The sequence below is a fragment of the Coregonus clupeaformis genome, unplaced genomic scaffold (genome assembly GCF_020615455.1).
Source record: "Coregonus clupeaformis isolate EN_2021a unplaced genomic scaffold, ASM2061545v1 scaf0093, whole genome shotgun sequence".
Taxonomy (NCBI): domain Eukaryota; kingdom Metazoa; phylum Chordata; class Actinopteri; order Salmoniformes; family Salmonidae; genus Coregonus; species Coregonus clupeaformis.
In genome coordinates, this window is record NW_025533548.1 from 546,544 (window position 1) to 570,404 (window position 23,861).

Here is a 23,861-nt window from a genome sequence, read left to right on the forward strand (position 1 = left end):
TGAGGTCTGGGGTCCGCTCACCAACCAAGAATTCACAAAATGGGACAAACACCAAATTGAGACTCTGCATGCAGAATTCTGCAAAAACATCCTCCGTGTACAACGTAAAACACCAAATAATGCATGCAGAGCAGAATTAGGCCAATACCCGCTAATTATCAAAATCCAGAAAAGAGACGTTAAATTCTATAACCACTTAAAAGGAAGCGATTCCCAAACCTTCCATAACAAAGCCATCACCTACAGAGAGATGAACTTGGAGAAGAGTCCCCTAAGTAAGCTTGTCCTGGGGCTCTGTTCACAAACACAAACAGCCCCCACACAGCCCCAGGACAACAACAACAACAACAACAACACAATTAGACCCAACCAAATCATGAGAAAACAAAAAGAGAATTACTTGACACATTGGAAAGAACAAACAAAAAAACAGAGCAAACTTGAATGCTATTTGGCCCTAAACAGAGAGTACACAGTGGCAGAATACCTGACCACTGTGACTGACCCAAACTTAAAGAAAGCTTTGACTATGTACAGACTCAGTGAGCATAGCCTTGCTATTGAGAAAGGCCGCCGTAGGCAGACCTGGATCTCAAGAGAAGACAGGCTATGTGCACACTGCCCACAAAATGAGGTGGAAACTGAGCTGCACTTCCTAACCTCCTGCCAAATGTATGACCATATTAGAGACACATATTTCCCTCAGATTACAGCGATCCACAAAGAATTCGAAAACAAACCCAATTTTGATAAACTCCCTTATCTACTGGGTGAAAAACCACAGTGTGCCATCACAGCTGCAATATTTGTGACCTGTTGCCACAAGAAAAAGGGGCAACCAGTGAAGAACAAACACCATTGTAAATACAACCCATATTTATGTTTATTTATTTTCCCATTTGTACTTTAACTATTTGCACATTGTTACAACACTGTATATATACATAATATGACATTTGAAATGTCTTTATTCTTTTTAAACTTCTGAGTGTAATGTTTACTGTTAATATTTATTGTTTATTTCACTTTTGTTTACTATCTACTTCACTTGCTTTGGCAATGTTAACACACGTTTCCCATGCCAATAAAGCCCTTAAATTGAATTGAAATTGAATTGAGAGAGAGAGAGAGAGAGAGAGAGAGAGAGAGAGAGAGAGAGAGAGAGAGAGAGAGAGAGAGAGAGAGAGAGAGACAGAGAGACAGAGAGACAGAGAGAGAGAGAGAGAGAGAGAGCACAATATTTAGGCTACAGATAAACACAAACATTAGATTAGCCCAAGAAACATATCCTTAAGCTATATTGTAAACATTCACCTCTCAGATTGTGGTATTTGGGTAAAAGATTAATAGCCCTTTACATTTTTCATTTGTTGTAATCATGATATGCTATTCCATAAAAGACATACAAGTTTATTTCATTCATTCCAAAGAAGTGCTCTGGCAGTAGTATTGATTAGACCTATGTCACCATCTGTGGAAGGCCGAGCATCCTAGCTAGCCTGGGTACCAGTCTGTTTTGTGCATTCGTGACACTCCTTGTCATGCCAAGGAGTGGAATGATAGCACAAACAAACTCCAAGCGTTGGCTGCTGTCAAATTTTGGTCACCCTGGAGACGAGGAGGACCCTCCCACTGGCCGCGCGGGCAGGTTTAAATACCTGGCTAAAATGTTTCATCCGGTGGAAGGATAGTTCAAACCTAAACCGTTCACCTGTCCCGTCCCGCTATCTCGTGGAGTAACGTATACCGAGACAACTTTTTAGGATAGGCTACATCCCGGGAGAAATACTAAAGTGAGTATTGAGTCTGCTTCCTTTTAAATAAATGTGGTCTTGTGCGAACAGACTACCAGTAATAGCCTTCCGTTCTGTATAGACAGGTGCAGATAGAGATGTCTGTTATCGCATGCCGGATAGCGTTGTTTTAACAATATAAATACCTCTCTCCTCCTCAATCTATTGTCAGTTCTGTTCGAGAGTTGGAAAAGTAAATATGCTACAACGTTTTAGGCGGCTACACTTGTTTAGGTACTACATGTGTTGCTTCGCAATGTTTGAATGAACAATGTGCACTTTATTGGAATTTCAGATAGGTTGTTGTTGTTGCTATTTAGATGACGTTTTGATTTTTACATCTGTGACGAAGGTTACATTTAGGACCGATTTCACCTGGCTGTCATGCTAAGTTTGTATTTTAGAGATGTATTGGTATAAGGGGATGGCTGGAGCTGCATTTGAACAGGCAATAAGCACATGAAGCTACCTACCTACTGTGCCATAAAGGTTTGGACCTCTTGACAGGGGCTGTGCTGTGCTAGTACAGGATAATGTGGTGTTTATTTTAGGTGATAGACCTTTTCAATTGCAATTTCATTTCATAGCATTTCACCTTGTGCAATAAGTGCTTTGACACCAGAGTTGGGATCAATCCCATTTCAACTCCATCTATTCAAAATAAAATGGCACTATTCAATAACTTGAATGTGAATTTCAATTCATCTCCTGTATTGAAAATGAAATTTACCCCAACCCTGGTATCCCCGCTGGCCCAGCCGCCATACACCACAGCACCTAGTAACATGTCCTTGCCGTGCACCCAGAACCTAATCAGCTAATGTTACTGCTGTGACCAGAGACCAAGCACCTAGTGACTGACTGACAGGTCACCATGTTGGTGAACAACGGTAACGCTCGGCTGGAGCTGGCCACAGGAGAGGAGAGACTGACCGACACACAGTCCCCTTATAAGGAATAGAAGCGGTTAAGTCCCCTGCTGTGCCCATAATGGTACCCTATTCCCTACAGAGCCCTATGGGCCCTGGTCAAAAGTAGTGCACTATATAGGGAATAGGGTGCCATTTGGGAGGCAGACCCCTAGCATCTCTCTGGACAGGGCCACCAGAGGCAGTGGGCTTTGAGGAGAAGCTTCAACCAAACATGGTCGTCCTCATTATCATCCTCCCAGCATGGCTTATCAACTGCTGTTTCAAGGTTTTACAGCTCTAGTTATCCTGCTGCTGTTTTACATATTCTATGGCGTTATGGTCATCGGCAGGCGGAGCAGGGCTGCTGCAAAGCCTTGTGGGTCCTGTGACCCGCAGCAGGGAGAGGAGAGGAGCAGTCAGTGAGTAATGATGACATGGACGTGGATGATGCTGTAAAACGCTTAGGTTATGGCTGCATCCGGGCGAGCGGGCGGGCGGGCGGACTGACTGACTGACTGACAGACAGAAAGATCAGACAGACAGACAGACAGGAAAATCAGACAGACAGACAGAGCGCCAGAATGGCCAGACAGACAGACCGCCAGAATGGCCAGACAGACAGACAGACCGACCGTTAGAATGTTTCTGAGGTCTAAAGTAGAATTTCTATTAATCACTGGAATTGTTGTTATTGTTGTTGTTGTTGTTGTTGTTGTTGTTGTTGTCTCTCCCCCTCTTCCTATATCGCTCCTTCTCCTCCTCTCTTAATCTCTCCCTTTAGCTCTCCCTTTCTCTCCCTCTCCCTCAGCTTTGAGACCAACCCTCCAATCAACGACCCTCCCATCACAGACGACCTTCCTGTCACCGACGACGACCTTCCCAAGATGGCTTCCGACTCCGCTTCTGATGACAGCAAGTTCCTGCGGCAGGACCATGACTTCAGGAACAGTGGTGTGGGGCAGGCTGATTGGTCGGCCAAGAAGATGGTGTGGATCCCGTCAGAGAAGGAGGGGTTTGAGGCCGCCAGCATTAAGGAAGAGAAGGGAGACGATGTAAGGCTGTTGCATCTGAAATGGCACCCTATTCCCTATATAGTGCACTACTTTTCACCAGGACCCTAGTGCACTATATAGAAAATCTTCCTCATCCTTTTCCTCCTCCTCTTCCTCCACCTCCTTCTCCTCTTCCTCCTCTTCCTCCTCTTCCTCATCTTCCTCATCTTCCTCCTCCTCCTCCTCCTCCTCCTCCTCCTCTTCCTCTTCCTCCTCCTCATCTTCCTCTTCCTCTTCCTCATCCTCCTCATCCTCCTCATCTTCCTCCTCCTCCTCCTCTCTCCTCCTCATCCTCTTCCTCCTCCTCCTCATCCTCTTCCTCCTCTTCCTCATCCTCATCCTCCTCTTCCTCCTCCTCCTCCTCTCTCCTCCTCTCCAGGTGCTGGTAGAGTTGGCTAATGGTAGGAAAGCGACAGTCAACAAGGATGATATCCAAAAGATGAACCCTCCTAAGTTCAGTAAGGTGGAGGACATGGCAGCTCTTACCTGTCTCAACGAGGCCTCTCTCCTCCACAACCTCAGAGAGAGGTACTTCTCCAGCCTAATCTACGTGAGTACGCTCTTAGAAAAAAGGGTTCCAAAAGGGTCCCCATAGGATAACCCTTTTTGGTTTCAGGGAGTAGCCTTTTTGGTTTCAGGGAGAAGCCTTTTTGGTTCCATGTAGAACCCTTTTGTGTTCCATGTAGAATCCACTGTGGAAAGGGTCCTAAATGGAACCCAAAAGGGTTCTCCCTGGAACCAAAAGGGTTCTACCTGGAACCAAAAAGGGTTCTCCTATGGGGACAGCCAAAGAACCCTTTTAGGTTCTAGATAGCATTTTTTTTGTACCTTTTACTGCAGTGGGCTAAATCAGGCTCACACAGAGTGTTTCTTAGTAGTCTTCAACAAATCTACTTTGAAACAAAAGTAAACACCTCACACACATGGTTATGGCCTTAAAAAAAGAAGACACCTGTACCATGTCAGATACAGAGTTGAAATGGATTTTGCATCCCAATATTACACTTTGTATACATCGCAGAAGACTGAAATATAACAAAACCGTTTGACATAGAAACACAGAATTCTCAGCGGGTTTTTATAAATAATGTTTATAAAATTATGAAAATATAAAAAATATTAATAACATTGCACCCATGAGGCCACTAGAGGGTGATTTGGTAATTTGACTGCAGGAAAGGCATACGAGTGTATAGACAATACCCGTATAGACACACACACACACACACATACACAGGCATGCACACACACACACACACACACACAGGTACATACATGCACGCACGTGCACACATAATACACACACAGACACACACACACACACACACACAAATGATGTTAATGGGCAATTTGTGCTGAAGTTTTTAACATGTGTACGGAACAAAAATTATAATCCTCCTCCTCTTCCTCTTCATCCTCCTCTCCTCCCCCCTCCTCTCCTCCTCTTCCTCTCCTCTCCTCTCCTCCTCTCCTCCTCCTCCTCCTCCTCCTCCTCTCTTCCTCCTCCTCTCCTTTCCTCTCCTCTCCTCTCCTCCCCCTCCTCTCCTCTCCTCCCCCTCCTCTCCTCTCCTCCCCCTCCAATCCTCTCCTCTCCAGACGTATTCAGGTCTGTTCTGTGTGGTGGTGAACCCCTATAAGATGCTTCCTATCTACTCAGAGAAGATCATTGAGATTTATAAGGGGAAGAAACGTCACGAGGTTCCTCCTCATATCTACTCCATCACTGATAACGCTTACAGGAACATGATGCAAGGTAAAGGGGAGAGAGAGAGAGAGGGGGGGGGGCATATAATTTAATGAATGTTATAGAAATAGGACAATACAGTATGTTTAACTGAGGACAGGCGATGCAGCATTGAATGTCTGGAGATATCTGGCTGTCTGGTCTAGCAGTGGCTTTAACCTCAAACCAAGGCTGTGTCCCAAATGGTAGCCTGCTATTCCCTATATAGTGCACTACTTTTCCCCAGGGCACATCAAATCAAATCAAATTGTATTTGTCACATGCTTCGTGAACAGCAGGTGTAGACTAACAGTGACATGCTTACTAACGTCCCCAACAGTGCAGAGAGAAGATGAGATTAAAATACATAATTATTAATAATATAAAAAATAATAACACAAGGAATACATACACAATGAGTAACGATAACTTGGCTATATACACTGGGTACCAGTACTGAGTCGATGTGCAGGGGTACGAGGTAATGTAGGTAGATATGTACATATAGGTAGGGGTAAAGTGACTAGGCAACAGGCTATATATTAAATAGTAACAGCAGCGTATGTGTGTGTGTGTGAGTGTGTGTGTGTGTGTGTGTGTGTGTGTGTCTGTGTTGGAGTGTCAGTGTAAGTATGTGTGAGTGTGTGGGTAGAGTCCTGTGTGTGTGCATAGAGTCAAAATAGTTAGTGTAAAAAGTGTCAATGCAGATAGTCCGGGGTAGCTATTTGGTTAACTATTTAACTAACTATTTAGCAGTCTAATGGCTTGGGGGTAGAAGCTGTTCAGGGTCCTGTTGGTTCCTACTTGGTGCATCAGTATCGCTTGCCGTGAGGTAGCAGAGAGAACAGTCTATGACTAGGGTGGCTGGAGTCTTTGACAATTTGTAGGTCCTTCCTCTGACACCGCCTGGTATAGAGGTCCTGGATGGCAGGGAGCTCTGCCCCAGTGATGTACTGGGACGTACGCACTACAGTCTTAGAAAAAAAGGTGCTATTTAGAACCTAAAAGGGTTCTTCGGCTGTCTCTATAAGAGAACCCTTTAAAGAACCCTTTTTGGTTCCAGATAGAACCCTTTTGGTTCCAGATAGAACCCTTTCCACAGAGGGTACTACATGGAACCCAAAAGGGTTCTACCTGGAACCAAAAAGGGTTCTCCTATGGGGACAGCCGAAGAACCCTTTTGGAACCCTTTTTTCTAAGAGTGTATTCTCTATATAATGCCCAGTGCTTAAAGTAGTGCATTATATAGGGAACAGGATGCCATTTCAGACGCAATCCAATTCTTTCTTGTCCAGTTTCCACCAATCAGAAGGGGGTCATCTCCAAAATACCCATACATGGAGTGTGTGTGTGTGTGTGTGTGTTAAGGTGTGTGTGTTTGTGTTTCAAAATACCCATACATGGAGCAGGTTACCAAGGTTACCTTCCTCCAGTAGCCCTCTCCATCCTCCTGCTATTTTTAGCCAATAATGAGTGACAGAGAAGTTAATCTCTTGCAAAAATAGATTTAGGAAGATTTAGGAAGCTGTTCCTAGCCTCTGGCTAGTCTTTCCTCTATGTGTGAGTGAGCAGAGTACCGCCCTAAAGTTCATGTTTGGTGTGTTCAGCTTGGCTTCAACTGTCCTGCCTTAACCCATCTCTCTCCCTCTGTTTCCCTTCTCTCCTTCAATCTCTTTCTCTCTCCCTCTCCCCCCTCTCTCTCGCTCTCCCTCCCTCTTCCTCACCCTCTCTCCATCTCCCTCCTTCCCTATCTCTCCCCCCCTCCTCTCTCTCTCCCTCCCTCCCTCTCCCCCTCCCTCCCTCCCTCCCTCCCTTTCTCTCTGTCTTTCTCCATAGACCGTGAGGACCAGTCCATTCTGTGCACGTGAGTCCAAACCTCAAACACAGACATACCTTTTCCAACACATTAACTTGTTGCCCCTTGCACCATGGCTGCGTCCCAAATGTTACCTTATTCCCGTGACCTTGGGACTATAAGGTTCTATCTGCGCAAAGCATCAACGTTTTCACATCTCAGAACTGTTTTGTACACTCTTAGAAAGAAGGGTTCCAAAAGGGTTATTCGGCTGTCCCCATATGAGAACCCTTTTTGGTTCCAGGTAGAACCCTGTTTGTTTCCAGGTAGAACCCTTTTGGATTCCATGTAGAACCCTCTGTGGAAAGGGTTTTACATGGAACCCAAAGGGTTCTACCTGGAACCAAAAAGGGTTCTTCAAAGGGTTGTCCTATTGGGGACAGCTGAAGAACCCTGTTAGGTTCTGGATATAACCTTTTTTTCTAAGAGTGTAGTGAATTCTTCTTTCATAACTGATTAAGGTCCTCACCTTAAAAGTGCAGAGTACCAAAATCTTGAGACATTTCTAAATCAGTTTTTTTAGCGGGGTGCAATCGCAGATAGAACCTTATGGTTCTGAAATGTCAATCTGGGTTCAGCCATAAGGTTCTATCTGACACTTATGAATTAGACAGAGGTGAGTCTGGACCCCTGTCCTTCTCCTCTCCTCTTTAACCCCCTGTCCCTCTCCTCTCCTCTCTAACCACCTGTCCCTCTCCTCTCTAACCCCCTGTCCCTCTCCTCTCTAACCCCCTGTCCCTCTCCTCTCCTCTCTAACCCCCTGTCCCTCTCCTCTCTAACCCCCTGTCCCTCTCCTCTCTAACCCCCTGTCCCTCTCCTCTCTAACCCCCTGTACCTCTCCTCTCCTCTCTAACCCCCTATCCCTCTCCTCTCCTCTCTAACCCCCTATCCCTCTCCTCTCCTCTCTAACCCCATGTCCCTCTCCTCTCCTCTCTAACCCCCTATCCCTCTCCTCTCTAACCACCTGTCCCTCTCCTCTCTAACCACCTGTCCCTCTCCTCTCTAACCCCCTGTCCCTCTCCTCTCCTCTCTAACCCCCTGTCCCTCTCCTCTCCTCTCTAACCCCCTGTCCCTCTCCTCTCCTCTCTAACCCCCTGTCCCTCTCCTCTCTACCCCCTGTCCCTCTCCTCTCTAACCCCCATCTCTCTCCTCTCTAACCCCCTGTCCCTCTCCTCTCCTCTCTAACCCCCTGTCCCTCTCCTCTCTACCCCCTGTCCCTCTCCTCTCTAACCCCCATCTCTCTCCTCTCTAACCCCATGTCCCTCTCCTCTCCTCTCTAACCCCCTATCCCTCTCCTCTCTAACCCCCTGTCCCTCTCCTCTCTAACCCCCTGTCCCTCTCCTCTCTAACCCCCTGTCCCTCTCCTCTCTACCCCCTGTCCCTCTCCTCTCTAACCCCCATCTCTCTCCTCTCTAACCCCATGTCCCTCACCTCTCCTCTCTAACCCCCTATCCCTCTCCTCTCTAACCCCCTGTCCCTCTCCTCTCTAACCCCCTGTCCATCTCCTCTCTAACCCCCTGTCCCTCTCCTCTCTAACCCCTGTCCCTCTCCTCTCTAACCCCCTGTCCCTCTCCTCTCTAACCCCCTGTCCCTCTCCTCTCTAACCCCCTGTCCCTCTCCTCTCTAACCCACTGTCCCTCTCCTCTCCTCTCTACCCAACCAGAGGTGAGTCAGGAGCGGGCAAGACAGAGAACACTAAGAAGGTGATCCAGTATCTAGCGGTGGTGGCTTCCTCTCACAAAGGCAGCAAGAAGGACCCTGGAGCTGTGAGTGTTACCTCTAGTGTACAATACAATATGATACACTACAATACACTGGAGCTGTGTTACCTCTAGTGTACAATACAATATGATACACTACAATACACTGGAGCTGTGTTACCTCTAGTGTACAATACAATATGATATACTACAATACACTGGATCTGTGTTACCTCTAGTGTACAATACAATATGATACACTACAATACACTGGAGCTGTGAGTGTTACCTCTAGTGTACAATACAATATGATACACTACAATACACTGGAGCTGTGTTACCTCTAGTGTACAATACAATATGATACACTACAATACACTGGAGCTGTGAGTGTTACCTCTAGTGTACAATACAATATGATACACTACAATACACTGGAGCTGTGTTACCTCTAGTGTACAATACAATATGATACACTACAATACACTGGAGCTGTGTTACCTCTAGTGTACAATACAATATGATACACTACAATACACTGGATCTGTGTTACCTCTAGTGTACAATACAATATGATACACTACAATACACTGGAGCTGTGAGTGTTACCTATAGTGTACAATACAATATGATACACTACAATACACTGGAGCTGTGTTACCTCTAGTGTACAATACAATATGATACACTACAATACACTGGAGCTGTGAGTGTTACCTCTAGTGTACAATACAATATGATACACTACAATACACTGGATCTGTGTTACCTCTAGTGTACAATACAATATGATACACTACAATACACTGGAGCTGTGAGTGTTACCTCTAGTGTACAATACAATATGATACACTACAATACACTGGAGCTGTGTTACCTCTAGTGTACAATACAATATGATACAATACAATACACTGGATCTGTGTTACCTCTAGTGTACAATACAATATGATACACTACAATACACTGGAGCTGTGAGTGTTACCTCTAGTGTACAATACAATATGATACACTACAATACACTGGAGCTGTGTTACCTCTAGTGTACAATACAATATGATACACTACAATACACTGGAGCTGTGTTACCTCTAGTGTACAATACAATATGATACACTACAATACACTGGAGCTGTGAGTGTTACCTCTAGGGTTGCAAAATACCGTTAACTTTCCTACATTTCCCAGAAATCCTGGATGGAAGTTTCTTGGAATCAGGATGGAATAAGCAGGAAATCTGGGAATCATCCAACCGTGATTTCTGGAAAACCTGGGAATTTAGGGAAAGTTACTGGAATCTTTGCAACCCTACCTCTACTGTACTCTCCTAAACACATTCAAAACAATACAATGGAACTTCTTTAATCCCTCAGAGGATAGCAGCAGATATTGAGTTGATGGAAATTGAACGGAAATGTCAAAACTGTGTAACCCTTTTGTTTTAAATGAAATTGAGATGAGTACTCATGAGTGACTGTACTTTTATCAATGTGATAACCATTTTTTTTTTTAACAATTAAATACATTTCTGTGTGACATTTTTTGTGTGACAGGATGCACCAACACTAGTCAAGGTATGAAAAGTCTTACTGTCATGAGGGCAATACAGACTACTCTAACCTTAACTGACTGTGTGGTAGAAACTGCTGTTAGTCTGGTTGGTGGGCTGGTTTCTCTTCAGTTTGTGGTGTGCTGCTGGTGGTTTAGGCGTTATGTCTTCTGCTCTCAAAATCAATACTGATAGACCACCTCCCCCCTGTAGTTTTATATGAATCAATACTGATAGCCAATGATCCATACTCTAAGTCCTGCTATTAGACCACCTCTATATTCATGTTCTATATATTCTATGTTCCCCTTACCCAATCACAGAGTAAGGAGAAAGACAGTTTAGGGTTCACATATCAGACACTACCTATTCACCAAGGATACAATTACATTAGAACAAGAACAAGAACAAGAAAAATTTAATAAAAAAATAGCTAGTGATAATAAAGAAGAATAGAAGAATACTTTATTGTTTATCATTAATAATACGTTATGCCAGGTTATGATATATTATGCCAGGTTATGATATATTATGCCAGGTTATGATATATTATGCCAGGTTATGCCAGGTTTCATTTACAACTGCGACCTGGCCAAGATAAAGCAAAGCAGTGCGATAAAAACAACAACACAGAGTTACATATGGGGTAAACAAAACATAAAGTCAAAAATACAACAGAAAGTATATATACAGTGTGTGCGAATGTAGTAAATTATGGAGGTAAGGCAATAAATGGGCCATAGTGCAAAATAGTTACAATTTCGTATTAACACTGGAATGATAGATGTGCAAACGATGATGTGCAAATAGAGATACTGGGGTGCAAATTAGCAAAATAAATAACAATATGGGGATGAGGTAGTTGGATGGGCTTATTACAGATGGGCTGTGTACAGGTGCAGTGATCGGTAAGCTGCTCTGACAACTGACGCCTAAAGTTAGTGAGGGAGATAAGAGTCTCCAGCTTCAGAGATTTTTGCAGTTCGTTCCAGTCATTGGCACCAGAGAACTGGAAGGAATGGTGGCCAAAGGAGGTGTTGGCTTTGGGGATGATACATTATGCCAGGTATGCCAGGTTATGATACATTATGCCAGGTTATGCCAGGTTATGCCAGGTTATGATACGTTATGCCAGGTTATAATACGTTATGCCAGGTTATGCCAGGTTATGATACATTATGCCAGGTTATGATACGTTATGACAGGTTATGCCAGGTTATAATACATTATGCCAGGTTATGCCAGGTTATAATATGTTGTGCCAGGTTATGCCAGGTTTAATACGTTATGCCAGGTTATGCCAGGTTATAATACGTTATGCCAGGTTATAATATGTTGTGCTAGGTTATGCCAGGTTATGATACGTTATGCCAGGATATGCCAGGTTATGATACGTTATGCCAGGTTATGCCAGGTTATGATACGTTATGCCAGGTTATAATATGTTGTGCCAGGTTATGCCAGGTTTAATACGTTATGCCAGGTTATGCCAGGTTATAATACGTTATGCCAGGTTATAATACGTTATGCCAGGTTATGATACGTTATGCCAGGTTATGCCAGGTTATGATACGTTATGCCAGGTTATAATACGTTATGCCAGGTTATGCCAAGTTATAATATGTTGTGCCAGGTTATGCCAGGTTATGATACGTAGTCTCCTGAGTGGCGCAGTGGTCTAAGGCAGTGGTCTATGGTTCGAATCCAGGCTCTGTCGCAGCAGGCCGCGACCGGGAGACTCATGGGCGGCGCACAATTGGCCCAGCGTCGTCCAGGGTAGGAGAGGGAATGGCCGGCAGGGATGTAGCTCAGTTGATAGAGCATGGCGTTTGCAACGCCAGGGTTGTGGGTTCGATTCCCACGGGGGGCCAGTATAAAAAAATATGTATTCACTAACTGTAAGTCGCTCTGGATAAGAGCGTCTGCTAAAATGTAAATGTAATACGTTATGCCAGGTTATGATACGTTATGCCAGGTCATAATACATTATAATAGGTTATAATGGTCACACCATCCCTCTACCTCCCCTGTAGGAGAAGCCAGAGAAGCCTGGGTCTCTGGCCTATGTGAGTATGAGAGTAGCACCCTATTCCCTATTTAGTGCACTACTTTTGACCACCACCTATAGAGGTCTAGTAAAATAAGTGCACTACATATGTAATACGGTGCCATTTGGGACGTAGCCACAGTGAGTTCATAGCTGCATGCTAGCTAGCGTGTCACACCTACATTAGATTAAATGATATTTTCAATCTCTTCTCTCCTCTCCTATAGCATGGGAACACTATTAACTGTTGATGACATCTCTGTGTGTGTTAGAAAGTATAGGCCTGTATGACGTTTAAAATAGTGTGTGAAACATTCAAAAATCACCCCATAATAATATTTTCACTAATATCTCCGAGCTGTTTCTATGCTACGTCTCACTGACTGTGCTTTGCTCTGTGTCTGTTGCACTGCTTTGTAGTGTGCTAAAAAAATAAGTGTGTCTAAGTTGTCAATTTCTTGTTGTACAGTGTAAAATAACTTTTGTTGTTTTGTTGTGTGACATCATTATTTTGTAATATAAAAATTTGGATGTCACAGATATGTTGGATATATTTGATTATTTTTACTACTTTCTCCTGGTTTCCCTACAGGGGGCGCTAGAGAAGCAGCTTCTGCAGGCTAACCCCATCCTCTCCTTTCCCTCCTTCTCTCTCTTCCTCTCCTCTCTCCTCCTCTCCTCTCCTCCTCTCCTCTTCTCTCTCCTCTCCTCTCCTCTCCTCTCCTCTCCTCTCCTCTCCTCTCCTCTCCTCTCCTCTCCTCTCCTCTCCTCTCCTCTCCTCTCCTCTCCTCTCCTCTCCTCTCCTCTCCTCTCCTCTCCTCTCCTCTCCTCTCCTCTCCCACTCCCTCTCCTCTCCATCTCCCTCTCCTTTCCTCCTCTCCTCTCTACTCTCCTCTCCCCCTCCTCTCCCTCTCCTCTCCTCTCCTCTCCTCTCCCTCTCCTCTCCTCTCCTCTCCTCTCCTCTCCTCTCCTGTCCTCTCCTCTCCTCTCCTCTACAGGGGGAGCTAGAGAAGCAGCTGCTGCAGGCTAACCCCATCCTGGAAGCCTTCGGGAACGCCAAGACCATCAAGAACGACAACTCCTCACGATTCGTAATTACTCACAGTTTACACACACTTAGACACTGTTACACAAATTAAATTCATTACAGTTTTTCTCAATTGCTAAAACACTAAACCCTATTGTCTGAACCAAATGCTCAGTTGCCTGAACCCACTGATTGAATCAATCACTCTTTTGGCAAAACCATAAGCACTTTTCACCTGTTTAGACATAACTTGCCAACACATTTTCATTGTGATGCACCCGTGCTGCATAATGGTGAGCACAGGTGACAAAAGTCAAACACAATTAGAGCACAGGTGTCACCACTTGAACACAACAACTCAAAATGTGTGAGGGAACATATACAGTAAGCCAGTTCAGAGAGCACTGGTTTATGAGGCCCTACAATGGATAGAAATCTGAGAGGAAGAGTTCGTGTGAGAGGAGGTCGAGGTGGTTGAGGTGGTCAGCGAAGACAAAGAACAGTAATATCTGATGAAATCAGAGCTACTGTGATTGACCATGTTCTTGTCCATGGTATGAGCATGAGGGAGGCTGGACAAAGGGTACAACCAAACATCAGTAGATTCACTGTGTCCACCATGATCCGAAAATTTAGAGAAGAGAACAGGTAATTACCTTTTTTAGATATTATAGTACAGTATGTAAATGTTGACAGCAATTACTGTATGACATACTATATACTGTACCACAGTATACTGTAAGTAAATATATGTTTCAGTACATCACTGTACCAATGTACTGTAGTATTGTAATGGAGGGTTGGTCTAACTGTTTGTAGGCCTAGTATTCCATGTATATTTTTTGTAACTCTATGTTACAGGGGTGTAACTCTCTTTTTGTAGAATTGAAAGACTGCCATATGGGGGTGGGAGGACAGGTATGTTCTCCCCACACCAAGAGACCCTAATTGTTGATATGGTCCGTGAGAACAATGCCATTAAACTGAGCGAAATTCAGCAGAAGATCATTGAGGACCATTTAAATTTTGAGGGTATCAACAGTGTCAGCCTCTCTACTGTTGATCGTGTCCTCAAGCGCAACAGACTGCGCATGAAACAGCTATACAGAGTGCCCTTTGATCGCAACTCAGACAGAGTCAAAGAGCAAAGATTCCAGTATGTAGAGGTTGGCATATATCCAGACACATTCAATGTTGATTACTCTAAGTAGTGATTTACTGTAGTGGCCTAAATCACTTTTTCCGTATCACTTACAAAACGATATCTATTTCTACAGAGGGTTTTTCAACTGGATGCAATGGAAAGACCCCATCAATACATCTACATGGATGAAGCTGGGTTTAATCTCACCAAAAGGAGAAGGAGAGGCCGTAATGTGATTGGCCATCGGGCCATTGTTGGTGTTCCTGGGCAGCGTGGTGGCAATGTCACATTATGTGCTGCCATCAGCAATCATGGGGTTGTCCACCATCATGCCAACCTGGGGCCCTACAACACTCACCAGCTCCTCATTTTCCTCAATCACATGCGAGATGCTTTGTTAGGGCAGCAGGATGAGCATCCCATCTATGTTGTTGTTTGGGACAATGTGAGTTTTCACAGAGCCCTCCAGGTTAGAGAGTGGTACAATATGAACCAAGGTTTTATCAATCTTTGCCTTCCACCGTACTCCCCTTTCCTAAACCCCATTGAGGAATTCTTCTCCTCATGGCGGTGGAAGGTATATGAACGCCAACCTTACACCAGGGTAAATCTCCTGCAAGCCATGGGACTTGCCTGTGGTGACATAGGTGTGGAGGCATGCCAAGCCTGGATATGGCATGCCAGGGTTTTTTTCCCCCGTTGCCTGGCCAGACAAAATGTGGCCTGTGATGTGGATGAAGTCCTGTGGCCTGACCCAGTACGGAGTCATGATGCTGTGGCTGAGTATGTCACGAGTTGCTAAGCCAGAACCCAGAAGCAGACCAGGACAAGGTAAGTTGAAACGAAGGTGAGTGTTTATTACAAATTCAAGAGTGATGCTGAATAATCCAGGGAACAGAGCGGGCGGCGTTGATTAGTTGTTGGGGGTGCAGTGGTTGATCCCATCCTGGGTCGGCAGCCGCCGACCACCAGGCAGAGGTTGGATGAAGGTTCCGGACGGGTGACTGCAGATGGAACAAAACGGGGGTAAGTAAGCAACCAACCAACAAGGTGCAAAAACAACAAAACTAACGCTAGGCTCTAAAACTGATACTCTGGTAAACCTACTGTTCATGGCTAACGATCCGGCAGGGACTGGATGTTAGGCCAGAGCCTAAGAAGGGTGATGATCAGGACCAGGTGTGCAGATTGCTGATGGGATGCAGGTGCGGAAATCAAGAGAGCTCCCGGAGCGTTCCCGAACCCTCGGGAAACTGGAGATCACGAACAGAAAAACTAGTCACCAGACAGGACCCGACTCAGACTGCCGGGATCGTTACAGTACCCCCCTCCGGCCGAACGCCACCGGGCGGACTCCCCGGAGCGCCAGGATGGAGGCGGTAGAAGTCACTGATGAGGTCAGCATCTAGGACCTGTCGCCGCGGAATCCAACTCCTCTCTTCAGGACCATACCCCTCCCAGTCCACGAGATACTGGGAAACCCCGGCCCCGCCGTCTGGAATCCATGATGCGACGCACCGTGTAGGCAGGACCACCTCCGATCATCCGAGGAGGAGGAGGAGGAGGCGGAGGAGGCAACAGAGGACTGAGGAAGACAGGCTTGAGGCAGGAGACATGAAAGGTGGGATGGACTCTGAGCGTCCTCGGTAGTTTGAGTCGAACTGCCACTGGATTGATCACCTTCTCCACCACAAACGGACCAATGAACTTCGGTAACAACTTCCTAGACTCAGTCCGTAACGGAAGATCCCGTGTGGCCAACCAAACCCTATCTCCGATGGTATAGGTGGGAGCGGGGATCCGGCGACGATTCGCCTGGAGCTGATACCGGTCCGAAACTCTAAGGAGTGCCTTTCTGGCCCGATGCCAGGTCCGGTGGCAACGACGAATATGGGCCTGAACAGAAGGCACTGAGAGCTCCCTCTCCTGAGAAGGGAACAGGGGAGGTTGGTAGCCATACAGGCACTGGAAGGGAGACATCCCAGTGGCAGATGTAGGGGAGAGTATTGTGGGCATACTCAACCCAAGGCAACTGAGAGACCCAGGAGGTGGGGTTGGAAGAGACCAGACAGCGTAGCGTGGATTCCATCTTCTGGTTGGCTCTCTCCGCCTGACCATTGGATTGGGGGTGAAAACCAGATGTGAGACTGACTGTAGCTCCAATGGCCAAACAGAAGGACTTCCAGACAGCAGAGGTAAACTGAGGGCCACGGTCGGAAAGCGATATCACTGGGCAAACCGTGGACCCTGAAAACCTCCCTAACCAGGATCTCGGACGTCTCCGAGGCAGAGGGAAGCTTGGCAATTGGCACAAAGTGGGCGAACTTGCTGAATCTGTCCACGATAGTCAGAACGACCGTGTTCCCCTCAGAAGCGGGCAACCCAGTGACGAAGTCCAGGGCCAGATGCGACCATGGTCGCCGGGGAATAGGAAGGGGGTGAAGTAGTCCAGAGCTGGGCCGATTGGTACTCTTATTCTGTGCACACACTGGACAGGCAGCAACAAAACCCAGAGTATCCTCGGCCATGGCAGGCCACCAAAAACGTCTGCGAAGAAACGCCATTGTCCGAGCCACGCCAGGGTGACAAGCCATCTTGCTGGCGTGGGACCATTTGAGGACAGCAGGACGAACCGACTCAGGCACAAACAACCGACCGGGTGGACCGTTACCGGGACCGGGCTGAGTCCGAAGGGCCGCCAGCACCTCCTCCTCAATCTTCCACATAACTGCTCCCACGACGCAGTTCCGGGGGAGAATTGTCTCGGTCTTGGACCCACTCTCCTCCGTCTTGGAGAACATCCGGGACAAGGCGTCCGCCTTGCCGTTCTTAGATCCAGGTCGGAACGTCAGGGAAAACTTGAATCGTCCGAAAAACAACGCCCACCTGGCCTGACGGGGAGTTGAGACGTTTAGCCGATTGCACGTAAGCAAGATTCTTGTGGTCAGTCCAGACAATAAACGGTTGCTCCGCCCCCTCCAACCAGTGGCGCCACTCCTCCAAGGCAAGTTTCACCGCGAGAAGCTCCCGGTTACCCACATCGTAATTCCTCTCCGCAGGCGAAAGGCGACGAGAGTAGTAGGCGCAGGGATGGAGTTTACTGTCCGTGGAGCATCGCTGCGACAGGATGGCGCCAACTCCCACATCAGACGCGTCCCACTTCAACGCAGCGAACTGACGGGCCGTGTCCGGTTGAGAGAGAATCGGAGCGTTGGTGAATCGCCTCTTCAAATCCAGAAACGCTCGATCCGCCTCCGGATTCCACTTGAAGGTCCTGATACTGGAAGTCAAGGCAGTTAACGGAGCGGCCACACGGCTGTAATCCCCGGATGAATCTGCGGTAGAAATTCGCAAACCCCAAAAATCTCTGGAGCTGCAATCTCGTACCGGGCTGGGCCCATTCCAGAACCGCTCTAACCTTCTCCTGGTCCATCCTAATCTCTCCCCTGGAGATGATGTACCCGAGAAAGGATGTCGTGTGGGCGTGAAACTCGCACTTCTCGGCCTTCACGAACAGGCGATTCTCCAACAATCGCTGCAGAACCTGCCGGACATGCTGGACGTGGTCGGAAGGTTCCTTCGAGAAGATCAGAATGTCATCCAGGTAAACAAACACAAAGAGACCGATCATATCTCTCAGGACGTCGTTCACCATACTCTGGAATACCGCTGGAGCATTGGTCAGTCCAAACGGCATCACCTGATACTCGAAGTGACCCATCGGTGTATTGAAACCCGTCAACCACTCGTCCCCCTCTCTGATCCGGACCAGGTGATACGCATTGCGTAGGTCTAGCTTGGTGAACACCGTAGCACCCTGTAAGGAGTCGAAGGCAGAACTCATCAAGGGCAGGGGATACTTGTTCTTGACCGTGATGTCATTCAACCCCCGATAATCAATACACGGTCGAAGAGAGCCATCCTTCTTACCCACAAAGAAGAATCCTGCCCCCAGGGGTGATGACGAGGGACGAACGAGACCAGCAGCTAGGGACTCCTTGATGTAGGTCTCCAAAGCCTCACGTTCAGGTCGGGAGATACTGTATAACCTTCCCTTGGGGTAGACAGCTCCAGGGAACAGGTTGATGGCACAATCATATGGTCGGTGGGGAGGGAGTGACAGAGCCTTCTGCTTACTGAAAACTTCCCCAAATCGTGATATGTCTCGGGAACCAGGGACAAATCTGGGGGTTTAGCCTCAATCACCTGACTGGGAACCGAATGGGGGCAGGCAGTCTTGAGACAGTTAGCATGACAATCAAGGCTCCAACTCGTTACCTTGCCCGTCACCCAATCGAACGTGGGATTGTGTTCCTTCAGCCAGGGGTATCCAAGGACCAGAGGAACATGGGAAGACGGCAGAATGAAGAATGAAATCATCTCAGAATGATTCCCCGACAACCGCATCTTAACCGGTTCAGTCCTCATCGTGATACGTGCCAGACTACTGCCGTTCAGAGTGGTCGCTTCAATGGCTTCCGGCAATTGCTCCTTGGAAAGCCCCAGCTGTTCCACCAACTCGGCATCAAGAAAGCTTCCATCGGCACCTGAATCGATAAAAGCGTTAATCGCTAAGCTCTGATTCCTGTTCACAAGGGTAGCCGGGAAACGGGGTCTGACAGAGGTACTGAGAGGTTGAAACTGGCTCGCTAAAAGTCCTCCCAACTTTAGCGAGCCGGGCAGTTTGACGACCGCCGGGAACAAGTGGAGATGTAATGTCCCGAGCTACCACAGTAGAGGCAGCAGTTGGTCTTACGTCTATGTTGACGCTCCTCCTTGGTTAACCCGTGCCGCCCCACTTGCATGGGTTCAGAATCGGGAGAGAGGACCTCTCCACTAATCCTTTGTGGTGGAGAATGATCGACGTGTTCTGGTCCACCACCCGACCCGACTGGGAACTGAGAAGCTGATCGATTGGACGGACCCCATTGCTTCTCCCTCCTTCGCTCTCGGACTCGATTATCCACCCGAATAGACAAGGCTACCAAGCTGTCCAGGTCACTAGGCTCCGGATAGGAGATCAACTCATCCTTGAGCTGCTCCGACAGACCCTGGTAAAAGGCCGCTTGCAGAGACTCCTCGTTCCACCCACTCTCCACAGCCAACGTCTTGAACTCGATCACGAAGTCGGCCACGCTGCGAGTTCCTTGGTGAAGCGAAAACAGGCGCCTAGCTGCGTCCCTCCCTCGGACGGAATGGTCGAAGAGCTTCCTCATCTCGGCCGTGAACCCCTGGTATGAAGCCATGCAGGGGTCTTGTCGTTCCCAAACGGCTGAAGCCCACTCCAGCGCTCGACCACGCAGCAACGCAATCACAAAGGCTATCCTAGCCTTGTCTGTGGCATAAGAGTAGGGCTGTAGATCGAACACTAATCCACACTGCATAAGGAAGGAACGGCATCTTCCCAGCTCCCCCTCATATCTATCCGGCGTCGGAACCTTGGGCTCACGGAAGGACACAGCTCCAGAAGCGGCAGGCGAGATGGGTGAAACCGGTAGTGGATCCTCCACCGGAAACTTGCGTTGGTTCTGGACCTCCGTCAGACCGGTAGAAAGGTTCCGAACTGACAACGCGATCTCCTGTAGTACCGTGCTATGATGGCCCAACATCTTCTCCTGATGGGTAATGGCATGGCGAACAGAGTCCAGGTCCGCTGGGTTCATTACTGGCCGGATCGTTCTGTCACGAGTTGCTAAGCCAGAACCCAGAAGCAGACCAGGACAAGGTAAGTTGAAACGAAGGTGAGTGTTTATTACAAATTCAAGAGTGATGCTGAATAATCCAGGGAACAGAGCGGGCGGCGTTGATTAGTTGTTGGGGGTGCAGTGGTTGATCCCATCCTGGGTCGGCAGCCGCCGACCACCAGGCAGAGGTTGGATGAAGGTTCCGGACGGGTGACTGCAGATGGAACAAAACGGGGGTAAGTAAGCAACCAACCAACAAGGTGCAAAAACAACAAAACTAACGCTAGGCTCTAAAACTGATACTCTGGTAAACCTACTGTTCATGGCTAACCGATCCGGCAGGGACTGGATGTTAGGCCAGAGCCTAAGAAGGGTGATGATCAGGACCAGGTGTGCAGATTGCTGATGGGATGCAGGTGCGGAAATCAAGAGAGCTCCCCGGAGCGTTCCCGAACCCTCGGGAAACTGGAGATCACGAACAGAAAAACTAGTCACCAGACAGGACCCGACTCAGACTGCCGGGATCGTTACAGAGTAATGCACTTATTTGTATATTTTTGTACTTTATTTTTACATGGGCTTACTGTACACAAGTGGCAAACGCACAAGATTTCTGTTTTGTCTTTTTGTACAAGTGCTAAATGCACAGTTTTGTTTTGTTTTGCAACATGCATTTAGCCTACAGTGAACAATAAACATTTATTTATCCACCTTCATGTCCTGAGCATTGTGTTTTCTATTTTTCTACGTAGTGTTTAGTGACTGTTCAGTAGTGTTTTTTATTTTGATTGACTCGGGGCACGATTTGACAACATAGTTCAGTTTTGAGCACAGATTGAACTGTTTTGAGGTGAAAGTTTGGTTTTGCAAGAAGAGTCTGAGGTTTTGTGAATGTAGCTTGAAAATTGGGTTTTGTGTTCACAGTTAAGAGAAAGGGAGAGCAGCTTTCAAGAAATGTGTCTTAGCAATCGAGAAAAACTGTAATTCATTAATTCACTCTCTCCACATTACTACTAACTTAATTAAGGCTATAACTAGGGCCCAGAGTCTTTCCTGGTTTGATCACATAGTCAGGAAAACCTCCTGGCACCAGTCCCTTGTTATTAGAGTACAGACTGCTATTCCTTGTTATTAGAGTACAGACTGCTATTCCTTGTTATTAGAGTACAGACTGCTATTCCTTGTTATTAGAGTACAGACTGCTATTCCTTGTTATTAGAGTACAGACTGCTATTCCTTGTTATTAGAGTACGGACTGCTATTCCTTGTTATTAGAGTACAGACTGCTATTCCTTGTTATTAGAGTACAGACTGCTATTCCTTGTTATTAGAGTACAGACTGCTATTCCTTGTTATTAGAGTACGGACTGCTATTCCTGTGATATCATGACATCTATCAAGAGCTCACATATACAGTATCCTCTGTATCTCTCCTCACAGGGGAAGTTTATTAAGCTCAACTTTGACGTGACTGGATACATCGTTGGAGCCAACATCGATACCTGTATCCTCATGAAACATCATTCTATAAATATACATACTTTGGGCTCCTCATAGAGATGTATTGTAGTGTGTATCAAATTAATCTTTTAGAGATTAGAGATTTCCCAGACACAGATTAAGAGATTAGAGAGATATTAAAACATACAAAAGACACAGATTTAGCCTAGTCCTGGACTAAACAACATGTTCAATGAAGAATTTCTATTTCTATTGTATGTGTGTCAGGGAATCTGGCCCAATGTAAAATGCAGTGTCTTGTTCCTTCGCCACAGAGTTTGTCTTTAACCCTCCCCTGTCCACCAGACCTGCTAGAGAAGTCTCGCTGTATCCGCCAAGCCAAGATAGAGAGAGCCTTTCATATCTTTTACTACATGGTGGCCGGAGCGAAGGACCAGCTAAAGGGTGAGGTGATAGATAGATGGAAGGATGGATGGACAGACGAGGATTGGTAGTTTCTCCTAAATCAGGGGTGGGCAATAATTTTGTCTCGAGGGCCACATCGGGATTTAAAAATTCTGCGGCGGGCCCACCCATGTCCTAGATAGTTACACTGTATGCTCATTTAAACTACAGGTCTGAAACTACTTTCTGTCCCTATATAGAGGAGCTGTTGCTGAAGGGTTTCAGTGCATATTGTTTCCTTAAAGCGGTATACACTGAGTGTACAAAACATTAAGAACACCTTCCTAATATTGAGTTGAACCCCACCCCCCCTTTTGGCCTCAGAACAGCCTTTAATTTGTCGGGGCATGGACTCTACAAGGTATTGAAAGCGCTTCACATGGATGCTGGCCCATGTTGACTCCAATGCTTCCCACAGTTGTGTCAAGTGGCTGGATGTCCTTTGGGTGGTGGACCATTCTTGATACACACGGGAAACTGTTGAGTGTGAAAAACCCAGCAGCGTTGCAGTTCTTGACACAAACCGGTGCGCCTGGCACCTACTACCATACCCCGTTCAAAGGCACTTAAATATTTTGTCTTGCCCATTCACCCTCTGAATAGTACACATATTTTTTTTATTTTTTTTTTACATACACAATCCATGTCTCCATTGTCTCAAAGCTAAAACATCCTTCTTGAACCTGTCTCCTCCCCTTCATCTACACTGATTGAAGTGGATTGAACAAGTGATATCAATAAGGGATCATATCTTTCACCTGGATTCACCTGGTCAGTCTATGTCATGGAAAGAGCAGGTGTCCTTAATGTTTTGTATACTCAGTGTGTCTTATTGCTATTATAAACTGGTTACCAACGTAATTAGAGCAGTAAAAATAAATGTTTTGTTATACCCGTGGTATAAGGTCTTTGTTAGCCAATCAGCATCCAGGGCTCGAACCACCCAGTTTATAATATTTAATATATTATTATAAACCAGGTAGTTTGTGTCCTGGATGCTGATTGGCTGAAATCCATGGTATATCAGACAATATACCACAGTGTTTACTGTTCTGATTATGTTGGTAACCAGTTTATAATAGAAATAAGGCACCTCGGGGGTTTGTGGTATATGGCCAATATACCACGGCTAAGGGCTGTATCCAGGCACTCTGCATTGCGTTGTGCATAAGAACAGCCCTTAGCCGTGGTATATTGGCCATATACCACACCTCCACAGGCCTTATTGCCTAATTATTTACTGTATAAACCATAAACCTCCTCCTCTCCTGTCTGTCCCTATATAGAGGAGCTGTTACTGGAGGGTTTCGGGGCGTACCGGTTCCTGGTGGCAGGTCATGTGGAGGTGCCTGGTCAGGAAGATGATCAGATGTTCATAGAAACACTGGAGGCCATGGAGATCATGGGTTTCTCTGAGGACGAGAGGACAGGTACTGGTGGGAGGGGGAGGGCTGTCTATCATTCTCTTTCT

General features: G+C 46.5%; 1 protein-coding gene across 1 annotated transcript in view; it reads left to right on the forward strand.

The window, feature by feature from the left end:
- Positions 1–1,675: 1,675 nt before the first annotated feature.
- The window catches only part of LOC121570335 (myosin-11-like), a 69,142-nt gene continuing 46,956 nt past the window's right edge, over positions 1,676–23,861 (forward strand). Inside the window, exons 1-10 of the mRNA XM_045213238.1 lie at positions 1,676–1,793; positions 3,486–3,756; positions 4,136–4,306; positions 5,353–5,509; positions 7,316–7,343; positions 8,998–9,100; positions 13,629–13,721; positions 21,926–21,989; positions 22,292–22,390; positions 23,677–23,820. Of these exons, the coding sequence (XP_045069173.1) occupies positions 3,589–3,756; positions 4,136–4,306; positions 5,353–5,509; positions 7,316–7,343; positions 8,998–9,100; positions 13,629–13,721; positions 21,926–21,989; positions 22,292–22,390; positions 23,677–23,820 (1,027 nt within the window). The 5' untranslated portion in view covers positions 1,676–1,793; positions 3,486–3,588. The remainder of the gene's footprint in view (positions 1,794–3,485; positions 3,757–4,135; positions 4,307–5,352; positions 5,510–7,315; positions 7,344–8,997; positions 9,101–13,628; positions 13,722–21,925; positions 21,990–22,291; positions 22,391–23,676; positions 23,821–23,861) is intronic.